The sequence below is a fragment of the Micropterus dolomieu genome, linkage group LG07 (assembly GCF_021292245.1).
Source record: "Micropterus dolomieu isolate WLL.071019.BEF.003 ecotype Adirondacks linkage group LG07, ASM2129224v1, whole genome shotgun sequence".
NCBI lineage: Eukaryota > Metazoa > Chordata > Actinopteri > Centrarchiformes > Centrarchidae > Micropterus > Micropterus dolomieu.
Window position 1 is genome coordinate 25,911,640 of NC_060156.1, and position 13,755 is coordinate 25,925,394.

Consider the following 13,755-nt stretch of genomic DNA (forward strand, 5'->3'; position numbering starts at 1 on the left):
CTTCCCCCCCCCCCCCCCCTGTATTTTGCCATCACACTGTTTCCAGAGCACCACCTCCAGTTTCAAAGAGCAGTGTGGGCTCCCCACGGTGGCCAAACTGAAGCAGTGCATCCAGAGCCTGGCCACGAGGCTGCAGAGCCCCGAGGGCATTATGGGGGCCACCATGGTGCTGAAGGAGGGTTACCCGTGTCTGGAGCCTCTGGTCAGCCTCTCAGAGCCGACACGCAAACTGCTTGCTGCCTACGACACGGTCAGTAAGACAAATGAGCATGGCGTGCATAGAGATGTGGACCCACTACACTGCCTGTTTGTTTGCATAGTAGATTTTACCCAAATGACCTTTCATTTAAATGGGTAACCACTAGTTTTGAATGCCACAATAAGGCTGACTGTTTTTCTTATTGTCAACAAAGACCTGATATAACTTATTCCTTTTGTGCCACAGAGCTTCACTGTTAAACTATTAAAGTCATCAGTGAGCCACATTGTCGCACTGGGTGAAATATTCTTCATTGCAATTAGTCAATCCCATGTACAGCGCAAATAGTCACCATTGCACCAAATATATATTAATCAGCGTCTGAAAATAGTCACCAACTAATTTACTCCTGTTTGAGAGATGTTGCTTAAAACTATGGTGTATAATACAGTACTAAAAGTATACAGCCACATTAGCAGCTCTGTTAAGTTGTACTCAGGAACAGTGGTTCTTTGAGCTAAATGCTAATGACCGCATGCCAACATGTCCACAATGACAGTTAACATGCTGATGTTTAGCAGGTATAATGTTCACCATCTTAGTTAAGCCAATTAAAATACTAACTAGTACCCAACTTAAAGTACCAGTGTGTAGGGTTTAGTGGCATCTAGCAGTGTAGTTGCAGATTGCAACCAACTGAATAAGACTCACGTCACCCTCCACTTCCAAGAGTGTAGGAGAACCTACGGTAGCCACGAAACTTGTGAAAAACACTAAACACTCTAGAGTCTGTGTTTGGTTTGTCAGTTCTGGGTTATTATAAAGGGCTCATTCTAAGGTCTGATCTTATTTTCAGGTGATTATACACTAATGAAAACATATTTATGAATATTTTATTCCCTTTCTGCCAATATTCTGTCAATAGACCCTGCTAAATCTTACACACTGCTCCCATCTAGTTGGTGGTAAATTTGAGTCTAGACCGAAATTGTGGGCAAAACCAATCCATAAAATTAAATTCAATGGGTTTAAAATGGATTGTTGTGTCACACAGCGGCGGCTCTTTATCCTTTGTGTTAACTTTGTAAATAAAAAAGACTAAGAGTTTAAAGCCTTGCTAGTGTAATGGAAATATGTCCTTTAGTGAGTCTTACTAAACTATTCAATCCAGATGTCATGTAAGGGTTTTATTCTTTGCAAAGGGTCAGACAGACATACAGAGTACAAACAGTCTGCCGAATGTAAGACAAAGAGTCAGTGAAGAAACAGGTGACTTTATACTGTACGGGTATTACACAGCTATCTTAGGGAGGAAGGGAGTAGGGACCAACTGCCCTGAGATGAAGCCCTCTCATGGACAGTCAGATAAGAAAACTCTCTAATGAGCATCTTTCCAGTGGGTACTAACTGCAACCTAATAACATGATCAAACACCACATAGTTAAACATTGGTCTATAATAATGAAGCTTGCAAGGTGAAACAGTAAACACAGTAAAATATAAAATTTCCATCACACTAGCAAAGCAACTATGTGAGACTGTACTTTGAGCTAAACGGTAATGTCGGCATGCTGACAATGACAATGCTGACATGCTGACAATGACAATGCTGACGTTAAGCAGACAATGTTTACCATATTAACCATCTTAGCAAGTTAAAATGCTAACATTTGCGAATCAGCACTAAAAAGAACATTCATTCACCAGTTACTGCTATGCTTAGAGCCCCTGGCTTGTTTAAAATCTACATTTTGTGATACCCAATACCGAGTGTGCACACACGTACCCACATGCAAACACACTGTCCTTAGGCATTAAAAATGCAGAAAGACGAGGTGACATGCATGAAACAGTCACCCACACTCCTCCTCAAGCACACACGCGCACACACTCACACATACACACACACCCTGACTACAAGCTGTGTGTCCTCCTACTCGATCTCCTCTTGCATCAGATCAGGACGGATCTCTCCCACCTGTTTTAGTGCTCAGCTATTACACCTACACACACCTCAGTACAGAGTACTTTTTGTTTTTAACCGTCACACCGTGTTTATGCACGTCAGTGGAGCTAATGATGTTTGAGTGTGAACCCAGCAAATGTGATCCCAGCAGGTCAGTGTCACAAAGCCACAGTTAGTGTGATCTCCAGTCGTACATCACACCTCTTCAGCCTTTCTGGGCGCATACAAGGCTTAGTCATCACACTCATCCTCCTCTCTCGATTATCTGCTGCCCTGGAGACTTCTGTCTTTTTCTTCCCTCCTTCCGTTTCTTTCCACCGATTCTTTATTTAACTTCATTCTATGTGTTACTTTGCAACTCTGAGCATCCAAATTGTTAGCATTTAAGTTTCTTTGCAAATTCTGATACAATAACTTTGGTACCACGGAAGGTTCGCTCTGCATGAGAGCCTCACCAACACCCTAGTTGCATTGACTCGTCTTTTCAAAGACGCCCCTTACATGCTTTGCGGCCCAGGGCAGAGCGCCCCAGGCTTCAGAGGCAGCTGCAACAACGTCTAACAGCGGGGTGAGAGGATGGTACACCACTGTCCTCCCCTCAAAAGTTATTCCCCACTGTTCGTCACCATAAGTCTTTGCCACTTGTTGATATAAGCACCATGGCATTGAACATAATGAGCCCAAAGTAAATCTTTACATTTGGGAAGCTGGAACCAGCTTGAAAATTAATTTTCATGATACATAAATTATCAAAATAGTTTCTGTCAATGTTTTCGATTAATTGGCTATTTTTTCCCAGCTCCGATGTACTTTAACAGTGCTTGGCTTCACAGCAAGGACTTTGCAATAAGCTGAACAAGTTGAACACAAACATTCTTCTTGCCTGTGCAGATGATTGCCGCCCAGAAACAGCTGATTGAGAACGCAGATGCTGTTCAGGAGAGGATCGCCCAGGTGCAGAGAGAAGGTAAAGCGCACGGGCCAGTGAGAGATGAATGGTTTTGATGAGCGCTCAGGAATTAAACAACTATAGGACAGGATATGCCCTAAAAATTAAGTCTGACATGTACATCAAACAGCTGAACTTAGTGAGGGCGACTCCTCACAGAATGAGTCTGTCAGTAAACAACACAACAAGTGGAGATATAGTACCTTTTAGATTTGGACACTCCCAATTTCTCAGTATGGATTTCTAATTAGAAAAGTCTAAAGGTGCTGTCATTTTTGTACTTTTTGAAATGAGGATCCATTGAGACAAACAAAAATATCCAGCAAGTATCTCTGCTTGAAATGTTTACAATAAATCTGCTCTCGTAACACACTGCAGTTCTGTTTCAGATGTAATGCACCAGTATGACAGCTGCGCCTTTACAGTGAAAACCAAACATGTGTAGATGTCTTAAACCCTCTCACTGCCTTAGTTGAGTCCTGACCTCTAACTGCCAATATAAATGTCATGAGGATGGATCTTTTGCATAAATATGTAAATTAAGTATCTGACAACCAACCCATAAAGACTTGTTTTTGACACTTGCCTCGAGTTAGTCACAAAAATTATTCAACCCCTTAGCCTGACAGTTATATTTCACCTGAATTTGAATTGTTGATGCCAACCCATGCCTGTAAACTGATGCTAAGCTCCCTTTTGGGTTTTTCAGGCATGGACTTCCATGAGGATCTTTCTCGGCTTGGGGAAAAGGAGGGACTGAAGGGACGCAAGCTAAGCAAAGCTGTGGAGAGTTTCACCTGGAACATCACTGTGCTCAAGGTACCTCAAAGCAAAACATAATGATAGAAAAACCGTTGGATTTTATAGGATCTGTGGCAGTTAAATGCCTGTTGCTGTGTGGTAATAAGGGTTAGGGGTTGAGACGGTTGAGAGAAGCTGAAAGAGTTTAAAATCAGGCTGAAAATTTATTTTGAAAGACGTTTTCTTCCGTGTTTCATTTTAAAAGAAGAATTAAACTTTTTTATTTGCTGCTGCAGTACTGTAGTGGACACACAACTCCAGCTGTCCATACAAAGTTGAATGCAATAAAAAGGAACAAACTCACTCCATGGTTCAGCTAAAGCTAATAGCAGTCTGTCATAGTACATTCAAAATGGTTATTAGTTGTTCTCATTGCTAAAATAGGCACTTACCCTAATTACCTTTTGGCATCCATCTGTTCCTCATCACTGCAATAAAATGCTCTGTTAGGCTTTGAAAAGGCCACTTTCATTTGACATGGAAGACCACTTTATCACCATGCTGGCTTTGGTTGATGTGCTTCTTTGCAATGAATCTAAACTGTGAAATTGTCCCCCATTAACTGCATTTAACTCAAGATGCTGTTGTGTTCTGATGTAAAGAAAAGGACAGATGAAACCTGTGTGTGTACTTATTCACCAGGGAGTATTAGATTTGCTCAGCACAAAAATGTTGACCTGCTAAAAGACTTAATGGCTGTGTTCAAAACGGAAGGCAGTTGCCTTGATTCCTCGATACTGTAATAGACAGCTGCCGCAGAAGGCATTTCATTCAAGTGAAGGCAGCTCTGTTTACATTGGTTTCGAACAGCCTTCTAGGGCAGCACTTACGGCAACGTGTGGCGTCGGCACGCCGTCTTCTCTCTGATAGCCAGAAGAGACGCTAGCCTTAGCATCAGCTAACTAGCTATTGAAAAGCCAAACGGCTAACAGACGCCTCAGAAATCATACTGAACAAACTTGGTTGGTTACAGTCACGGGCTAATATGATAGTTCAGTCTTTAGTTCTCGCTAGATTTTCTAAAATCTAAGCGAGAAAACTACTAAAAACTTTTAAAAACATGTATTTCAAATTCGGCTTGTTTGTCCGCCAACTTGGCAGTTTTTGAAAGCTATGGTGGCGGCGGCTGCAGCCACACTCCTTTGTGGGTGATAGTCAGCATCAAGTCACCATCAATGCTGCCTTCAAAACTGGCCATTACTGGGGCAGCTTGAAGGCATCTCAGGAGACAGGAAGAGATCGTTCGAGCCGTTTTGAACAGCACTCGATGCCTCGCTGTCCTGTTAGACACCTTCTGAGACAGCAGTTTAGCCCGTTTTGAACATAGCCAATATGTGCATTTTGGATCTTTATACATGCTGACATGAAACAGGAAGAGGCAACAATTCAGCTTTTTGCATGTTTACAAATGTTTTGTTTAAGATTTTCAGGATTTAATTTTTTAAATATCTTTAATAAAATTTTTAAGCTGGTGTAATCATTTACTTTTATATTAACAATGGATTAAATGATTATGTATAATGTGAAAGAGGTTGTTCTTTGTGACAGACCCACTGAGAATAAGCACACGACTAGCAGTTCCCCTTAGCTCTCCAAGCTTTCTTATAGCTCCTTGTTTTGGTTTTTCAGTCTGCGAATCAGCTTGTTAACCTTGTTTCCACCTAGAGCAGGCAGCTGTTTTCTGAAGACTACCTGCCCAGCACAAAACAGCAACTAACTGGTGAATCAAGCAGAGCATCTCACAGCTAAAGAGTCAGAAATGTTCTTCATGAGTTGGTGAAAACAAAAACAGAACTGAATGGAGAGTGAATGTCGGACTTGGACTGGAAATGCTTGGTCAGCTGCCTCCAAGTGACCCAAAAAACATAAATGAATGCAGCTTGAAATCTATTGCTAAAGATTTCTGCAGTTGTTCGGGATTAGCCTCCTGCCAATCACATCCCAGGAAACAAGCCCAGCTAATAATAGCCTGTATAACAGAATCAAATGCTATACTTCCACCTTCAGCTCTAGTTGAAATGTATTCTCCCTGTGTGCTGCAGGGTCAGAGTGATCTGTTACGGGGAGCTAAGATGGATTCCCTGGATGCCCTGAGGCAGCTGGCCTTGGCATGTGAAGCCTGTGGACTCACCTCCTCGTCCTCTTCCTCCAACTCCTCGTCCTCCACCTTCTCCACTGCCGAGCTGCACTACTCCTCCCACCCCCTGTCAGGCCGTCGAAGCAGCACACACGGCAACGGACGCATCTGATACCCCTCCCCCGTCCAAAGATGAAAAGGGAGTGGACAGAATAATTACAGAGGATAAGAGAGAAAAGGAGGCAGGAGAGCGAGAAAGACTGGTGTAAAAAGCACCACAGGAGACATGATTTTCTTTCTGACAGAGTGTATCCCTTTATCCAGTGCAGTAAGTGTCTCGACTAGCCTAGACCAGAGCAGTATATCTGTTAAAGCCTTATAGTGAGTTCAATTTATCACTGAGGGTCCAGCCTGCGGAGAGGCTTTTCATGAATGTCGTAACTTTGAGGTAGTGAAACATAGAAAGGCACTCCACACAGGTGCTTGAATGGTTCCTACTTTTTTTTTCTGAGAAAAAAAGTGTGACTCACATTATAACTCTGCAGGGTTTTCCCTCATTAGAGGGGAAATCATAGACACCTGAATAATTTGTGACAACGGGGCTGTTGTGGAGCTGACGTTTATGGTTCTGTTAGTGTTTCAGTTCAGAGGTAGAATGCAGAATGGAGTTGATATAGAGCTGATGGGGCGAGTTATTCTTTGCCTCAGCATTTCAGCATGTACCTTTGGAAGGCAGCAAGATATATATGTGATTGTGTGTTTGTATGTGTGTGCACATGGCGGAGAGGGAAAGGTGCTTTAAGAGATTGATTGACAGGATGTGACCCACATAAAACACAGATGAAGAGTAACTAATTCAAGTAGCCTAGATTTATGGTGTAATACTACTTTTTTAAACTCACAAAGCTTTTATGGTATCCCTACTTTTGTTTTTAGATAGAACTAAAGTTACTGCAATAAAACTTCAACTTAAGACAGATGTACCAGACAGTAAATGACAGGGAGTATTTGATGTCCACATGAAACCTTTTCCTATACCTGATTGGCTGAGCGTACCCCTTGTCTTTGGTCCTCAAACGCTAAAAACATGGTGGCTGTTCTGGTTACGTCACATTTTTCCAAAGCTGTCAAAGCTGCAAATTTTGTTCTTCATTGAATTTCAGTCATCTAAAGTACCAACAATGAGGTTTGGGAGTATGGAGCTGTAGAAAGTCACATACATCTGAACATCAGCTGATTTTATCTAATTGACTGACTTGTCTTTTCAGACTTCAGTCTCTTAGCAAATACTAAGCTCTTTCCTGGTTTGTTTAAAAGGCATTAAATAACTCCACAGATTAGTTGATACATGCAAAACATCAATTACCGCATTCGACAGATTCCGAGGATTAGTACATTTTCTAAACTTTAACTAAAATACAGAAGCACTCACACACAGGGTCTTGTTATCACCACTTGATAGCCTTTGAGTCTGTCATGTTCGCTTGGAGAGTGGATAGCTTGAAACAGGAGGAATGAGGTGTTGTGGAGAAGAGTAATTGGAGAAGTGTGTTGATACTGTAGTACTGCTGTAGTACATGTGTGGATCACATAACCTCCTCACGACACCAGCATGTAGGTAATTGGACTCTGTACGTGTGCGTTTGTGTGTAGGAAGAAGAGATTCCTGCAGCACTGATGAAGTACACTGTATTGATGTAGCAATAATAATAGTGGTACATTACAAGAAAGTCAATGAGGCTGCGTACTGGCTGAAAGATTGAAAACAATATTACTAACTGTATGGCTCAGTGATGCTTATAAATGTGTATGAAAACAACTACAAAAATGCTGTCTACTGATCAAGGCTTGTAGTTGTGCGCACCTGTCTGTGATGGCCACCTCTTGGTCTTTGAGTGTAATTGTGTATTTCTTCTTAATGCAGGAAAACACCTGATATTTGTTCTTTAACTTCAGCTTTTGTACTCATTTTCTTGGATCTTGTAATGCTGCGTTTGAACCAAACTTGACAAAAGTGATGCCAAGCAACACAGGACTAAGCTGTTAGATTTACCTCCTTGAATATTGTCACACCTTACTATTCTCTGGTGAACAAAAGTATATCTCCACTGTTGGGGATTTTTTAGTCTTTGAAATGAAATGGAAATACATGTCTCAGAATGCATCATCATCCAGCTTTAAAACTACGCTGTTTTCTTGATTTCCAAGTCGTTAGCATTTTGGTTTTGCATTGGTTGATGTAATTTAAAAAGACCAAGTAAGGCAGGTGTGTTTGAAAAGGTTTGATTAACAATTACTCATGATCTAGTGCACCATAGGTATTTTTTAAACAGTGGATTTGAACAAATGTATTCCCACCTGAATCTGCTGGAGCTGAAAGTGCAGAGTGGGACATTTTGAATGTTAATTCTGCCCTTTGAGGGAGGCAGGAAGGTCGACCGATGAGAGACAAGGGTCACAGCTAAACATTGTAACAGATCAACCAGCCGGTGGCATTTTGCAGTAGACGGGGGTAATGAGAAACACTGAAACACGGGGAGGGAACTGAGGTTTACCAACTTGTTAAGCCCCTTTTAAGTGCTTGTGCAGGACTACTGTTCTTTTCTGAATGACATCCCATATTTTTGTACTCTTTTTTTGTTGCCTTTCAGTTATCTACACATCCCTTTCCTTTTTTAATACTATTAACCTCTTTTGTACCTCCACTTGTCTCCATCCTGTTATTCCTGCTGCTCTTCCGGAGGCTTCAGGTGGGGAGTAACAGAGCTGATGTACTGAGTCATAGCCACAGGAGGAGGTTGACCTACTAACATTTGCGTGTGAGTGTTTTTCTTTTTGTGTGTGTGTGTGTGTGTGTGTGTGTGTGTGTGTGAGAGAGAAGGCATACGCTCTTAAGACATACACTGAACAAAATTATAAACGCAACACTTGTTTTTGCTCCCATTCATCATGAGCTGAACTCAAAGATCTATGACTTTATCTATGTACACAAAAGTCCTATTTTTCTCAAGTATTGTTCACAAATCTGTCAAAATCTGTGTTAGTGAGCACTTCTCCTTTGCCGAGATAATCCATCCACCTCATAGATGTAGCATATCAAGATGCTGATCAGACAGCATGGGTATTGTCTTAGGCTGGCCACAATAAAAGGCCACTCGAAAATGTGCAGTTTCACTGTGTTGGAAGGGCCCGGGGAGGTCCGGAAACCAGTCAGTATCTGGTGTGACCACCATTTGCCTCACACAGTGCAACACATCTCCTTCGCATAGAGTTGATCAGATTGTTGATTGGGGCCTGTGGAATGTTGGTCCACTCCTCTTCAATGGCTGTGCGAAGAAGCACTCAGGTCGAGACCCCGATGAGGATGACCCGCATGAAGATGAGCTTCCCTGAGACGGTTCCTGAGAGTTTGTGCTTAAATTCTGTGGTTATTCAAACCGATTGTTGCACCAACTTTCCGGGTTGCTGGTCTCAGATGATCTTAGAGGTGAAGATGCTGGATGTGGAGGTCCTGGGCTGGTGTGGTTACACGTGGTCTGCGGTTGTGAGGCCAGTAGGGCAGTCCCCAAAGGATTTACATAGTGGAATCAGAATTGTCAAGTCCTGCCTATAGTCGACTGATAGTCGAATCATGTGTGTTTTTGTGCACGGCGATTGCGAGCCGAAGCTAAACTGAGGCTTATTGTTGACCTTTTTTTTTTCTCTCTCTCTCTCGCCTGCTATTCACCGGTCTTGTGCAGAGTTTTTCCCATGCTGCCGACAACTGCATGCATGTCGCGGTTCCTCACGGGTCTATTTCAAGTAACGGCTGTTTAAAAACAATATAATATTCTTTGTGTGGTTCATCAACGATGATAAACTATCCGAAATTCCCGCAAGGTGCGGACAGCTCAGCACAACACTGGTGAAGCTGGGGCTCCGTCTCTTATGCAAGTGCTCCTCCACTGCCACTACACGCATACACGCTACGCCTACACATGCGCACTGACGACCCAGTGTTAGTTACAATTTTGGATTTATTCACACACTTTAAAAACATTTATTGGAAGTTTTTTTCTTTTTACGTGTTTATTTACAGCATTAAACGTTTGTAATAGGCTGTATATTAACTTATTGGTAGAAAACTGGTAGTTCTATGTAAAATCAGATGTTGAGCACTCCCATATCACCAAAAATGGCATGATCCTTGTTTCACTGCGAAGCTTCGAATGTGAGATTGACAGTCGAATCAGGCTCCACCCATTGAAGCATTGAATCTTTGAGGGGTCAACCCTAGAGGCCAGTTGGATGTACTGCCAAATTCTCTGAAACACCTTATGGTAGAGAAACAAACAGTTCATGGGCAACAGCTCTGGTTGACATTCCTGCAGTCAGCATGCAAATTGCACGCTCCCTCAAAATATGCAACTTCTGTGGCATTGTGCTGTGTGATGGAACTGCACATTTTCAGTGGCCTTTTATTGTGGCCAGCCTAAGGCACACCTGTGCAGTACTCATGCTGTCTGATCAGCATCTTTATACGCCGCACTTGTGAGGTGGATGGATTATCTCGGCAAAGGAGAAGTGCTCACTGACACAGATTTTGACAGATTTGTGAACAATATTTGAGAGAAATAGGCCTTTTTCTTTTGTGTACATAGAGAAAGTCTTAGATCTTTGAGTTCAGCTCATGATGAATGGGTGGCAAAAACAAAAGTGTTGTGTTTATAATTTTGTTCAGTGTATGTTGAAGAGAGAGCAAAGGTTGAAAGATAATGTAAAAATGGACTGATATTGGACTAACGTTTGATTACATGTGTTGTTGGCTATGCACACCTGCAGAGCCTCTTAGTTGGCTGTGAGAATAGACAGAATGACAGCACCTGCTGTTGTGGTCTATAAATAACACTCTGACTCTCTGGGGGCCTTGGTATGTGTGTAAATGTTGGTGAGCTTATGTCTGTCATGATACCATGGTGCCCTAATTCCTGGCCTGATGATGCAAAGTGGTTCTCCTCATTGCCAAACTAATTGCCATATTTTCTCCTAATTGCACTGAAGCAGACAGCATCTTCAGGAGGATCTTCACTTACTCTGAGAGGTGTGCACAAATATATGAAAACTACAGTTTTCATTGTCATCTCTCAGAGATCTGCTTGGAGGGAGGATCTCTTTGCATTATTGATGCATCAGCTCAAGTAAAACAAAACACGGTGTTGGCTTTCTGTGTTCCGGTTTACATACCTCCTGACACAGGTAATACAACTAGGTTAAAGAGTGAGCATGTGATGGGGCCTACTGTACCTGAGGAGACGCAGTGAAGTAGAAGGTCACAGGGTTCACCTTTTTGTAGGTGTCAGTTCTTCATTTTCAGAATAATTCATTAGGTACACACTGTATTTACAAAGAAGATCTATGGTGGATAGTGACAACTGTGCTGCAGCATAAAAGGAAAGCAACATGAACAAGAAAAAACTTGCAGCTTGCTTTTTGAGTGGAGACCGACCTTTGCAGTGCGTCAGGAAGATACGTCTGAGCCACTGATTTGTAGCCTGATGATCCAAAAGGACCATACCTGTGTATGGCATGGTTTAACCTACTTACTTCAAATCATTTACTGTATACTTGCAGTAGCAAAACATACCATTGTAGATGCATAGATGTGCTTGTATACCTTCCAGGCCGCTATTGGTTTCAGTTAATGTCAGTAAAAGTCAGCTTGCAGACTTGCTTCAAGTAATTCCATTTCAGTGAACATCATCCTCTGGTTTATGTTATCACATCGTGATGATGCAAATAAAAGCAACTGAATTTCTGTGATATGCATTAAAAAAGAGTCCCCATTTTTAAGCCATTTATATGCAAAAAGCCTGACTGACACAACCTTTCTCACAATGTACATCATTTGGTGTCTGGATCTGAATTTGTAACGATAGAGTTCATCAATGCAACAGTAACCAACTCTGAGGTTCTCTGCAACTTGTGATTTCCCCAACAGCAGCATGCCACTTTCATAACAATATAACTGAGCATGATGTTCACTGTGATGGATCGCCTCTCTCAAGCATGTTACAGTTCCCCAGAGGCTGCAAAAGTTTGGGAAAACAGTCGGCAGTCAGGCAAAGTACATGATTTGTAGTAAATTAACTGAACTTGCAGAAACACCAGTGTGATCCTTCAAACATTCAAAAATAGGGTTTTAGGTATGAAGCATTTTCCTGCCCTCATCATGCCTCTCACACACTCTGCTTCATATGTCACTGCATTTACCTTACCTGATGATATGTTTACCGCTGCAAAAGGGCACTGGGGTCTGCCACTCACTACAGTGCTTTACTATGATGTTCATTATACTGCATCTAATTTCTAACCAAATGCTGCACCCTGATCCCTGAAGTGTGGACTTCTCGACTTCCCTTTATACCCTTAAAAAGTGGAACAGATCTCTGTAAAGATCTGTCTTTCACTGTGATACAATTTAAAATTTTGAGTTTGAAGGATGGGAGTGGTAGACAGATCTGTGCTAAAGAGCAGGGTGTTGCATTGGGCTGCGTTGTTTCTCTGTTACCCACGTGTCTTAACCTAGAGCTAGCTCTCTCTCTGCTCTTCCGTGTGTGATGCTTCCTAGCTTTGCAGACCAGTGGTCAAATAGCGCTCAACATTAATTTGAATTGGAGAGTCGTTTATACCTGTCATAGTGATGTGGACAAAGTTGTGTAACACTTGGAAATGTGTAAAGGTATTTTAGGTTCTATATTACCCGTGGCAACTGCAGTGTCTGTGTTGGCCTGTGTCTACGCCGCCGACCTTTTAATCCAGTGTTGCTCTCTGTTCTTACAGTCACTGTATGTTTTTGTAAAATAGAAAAAAAAAAGACCAAAACAAGAGAACTATTTATTGAAGTGTGTTTTAAAAACCATAAATAAATCTAATTAATTAAATGGACCTTGCTTTTATTTTGAAAAGCTACTGTGTTTTCTATCTGACAAGTAATTATATATAACAAGAGTATGTATGCCAGACTAAATAAAGTTATCTTTTCCTGACCAAATCTTCTTGTTGCCTCTAATTTGTCTTCCTCTATGTGCTAATACTGTTACACTGTGTATATATGTAGATGACCTCAGGCTTGTTCAGGCACACAATTGTACTGTTAAACTCACATGACATTCTCCACCGGTGACCATTAAAAGAATATAAAAACTTGGCTCTTTTTTCATATAGTTAAAGTTTTGCCCATATTGGTAAGTATAAGTATAACTTTCATCATTTACAAGTAAATTTTAAAAGCAAAGTAGGGATTTCTGGCGTCTACTTCTACCAACATGTGTGGAAAAGGGATCAGGTCAGAAGAGGTCAAAACTCCAGCAACTCAATATGGAACAACTTTATTGTGAGACCAGGATGTTCTGTCCACCAGCTGAAACACGCTGGTCTGTTAATAAAGTTGTTCTGTAAATATCTGTAATCAGATTTTGGTTGTCTGAGAAGCCAATAAACATTGCATTTTTTATTGGCTGCCTAACAGGCCTTTTCCCGAAAGAAATTTTGACGTCATAGTAGGATAAGCACAGGCGTAAATAAATAAAGTTAATGATTCCATTCAGATGCTCGGGATTCAGGGTCCTGGGGTTTATGCATGCTGGCTCTCTGTCACACTGTCATGGGCAGAGCAAAAGAGCAATCAATTATGTTATATTAGTAAAAGCACTTACACTATGAGAAGTTAAAATATACGGAAGCCGAGAGCAGTTGTGCTTGCAATCGTTTTAAAATCTTGACAT

General features: G+C 41.6%; 1 protein-coding gene across 3 annotated transcripts in view; it reads left to right on the forward strand.

The window, feature by feature from the left end:
- The window catches only part of plcl1 (phospholipase C like 1), a 96,818-nt gene extending 83,796 nt beyond the window's left edge, over nucleotides 1-13,022 (forward strand). For 2 of the 3 annotated variants that reach the window (XM_046053748.1, XM_046053749.1), the window contains 4 exons: nucleotides 47-250; nucleotides 3,057-3,132; nucleotides 3,824-3,933; nucleotides 5,958-7,947. In XM_046053748.1, the coding sequence (XP_045909704.1) occupies nucleotides 47-250; nucleotides 3,057-3,132; nucleotides 3,824-3,933; nucleotides 5,958-6,164 (597 nt within the window). In that variant the 3' untranslated portion in view covers nucleotides 6,165-7,947. Of the gene's footprint in view, nucleotides 1-46; nucleotides 251-3,056; nucleotides 3,133-3,823; nucleotides 3,934-5,957; nucleotides 7,948-8,735; nucleotides 8,812-11,035 lie in introns of those variants that run through there. The other variant, XM_046053747.1, reaches the window with a different exon arrangement.
- Nucleotides 13,023-13,755: the final 733 nt, after the last annotated feature.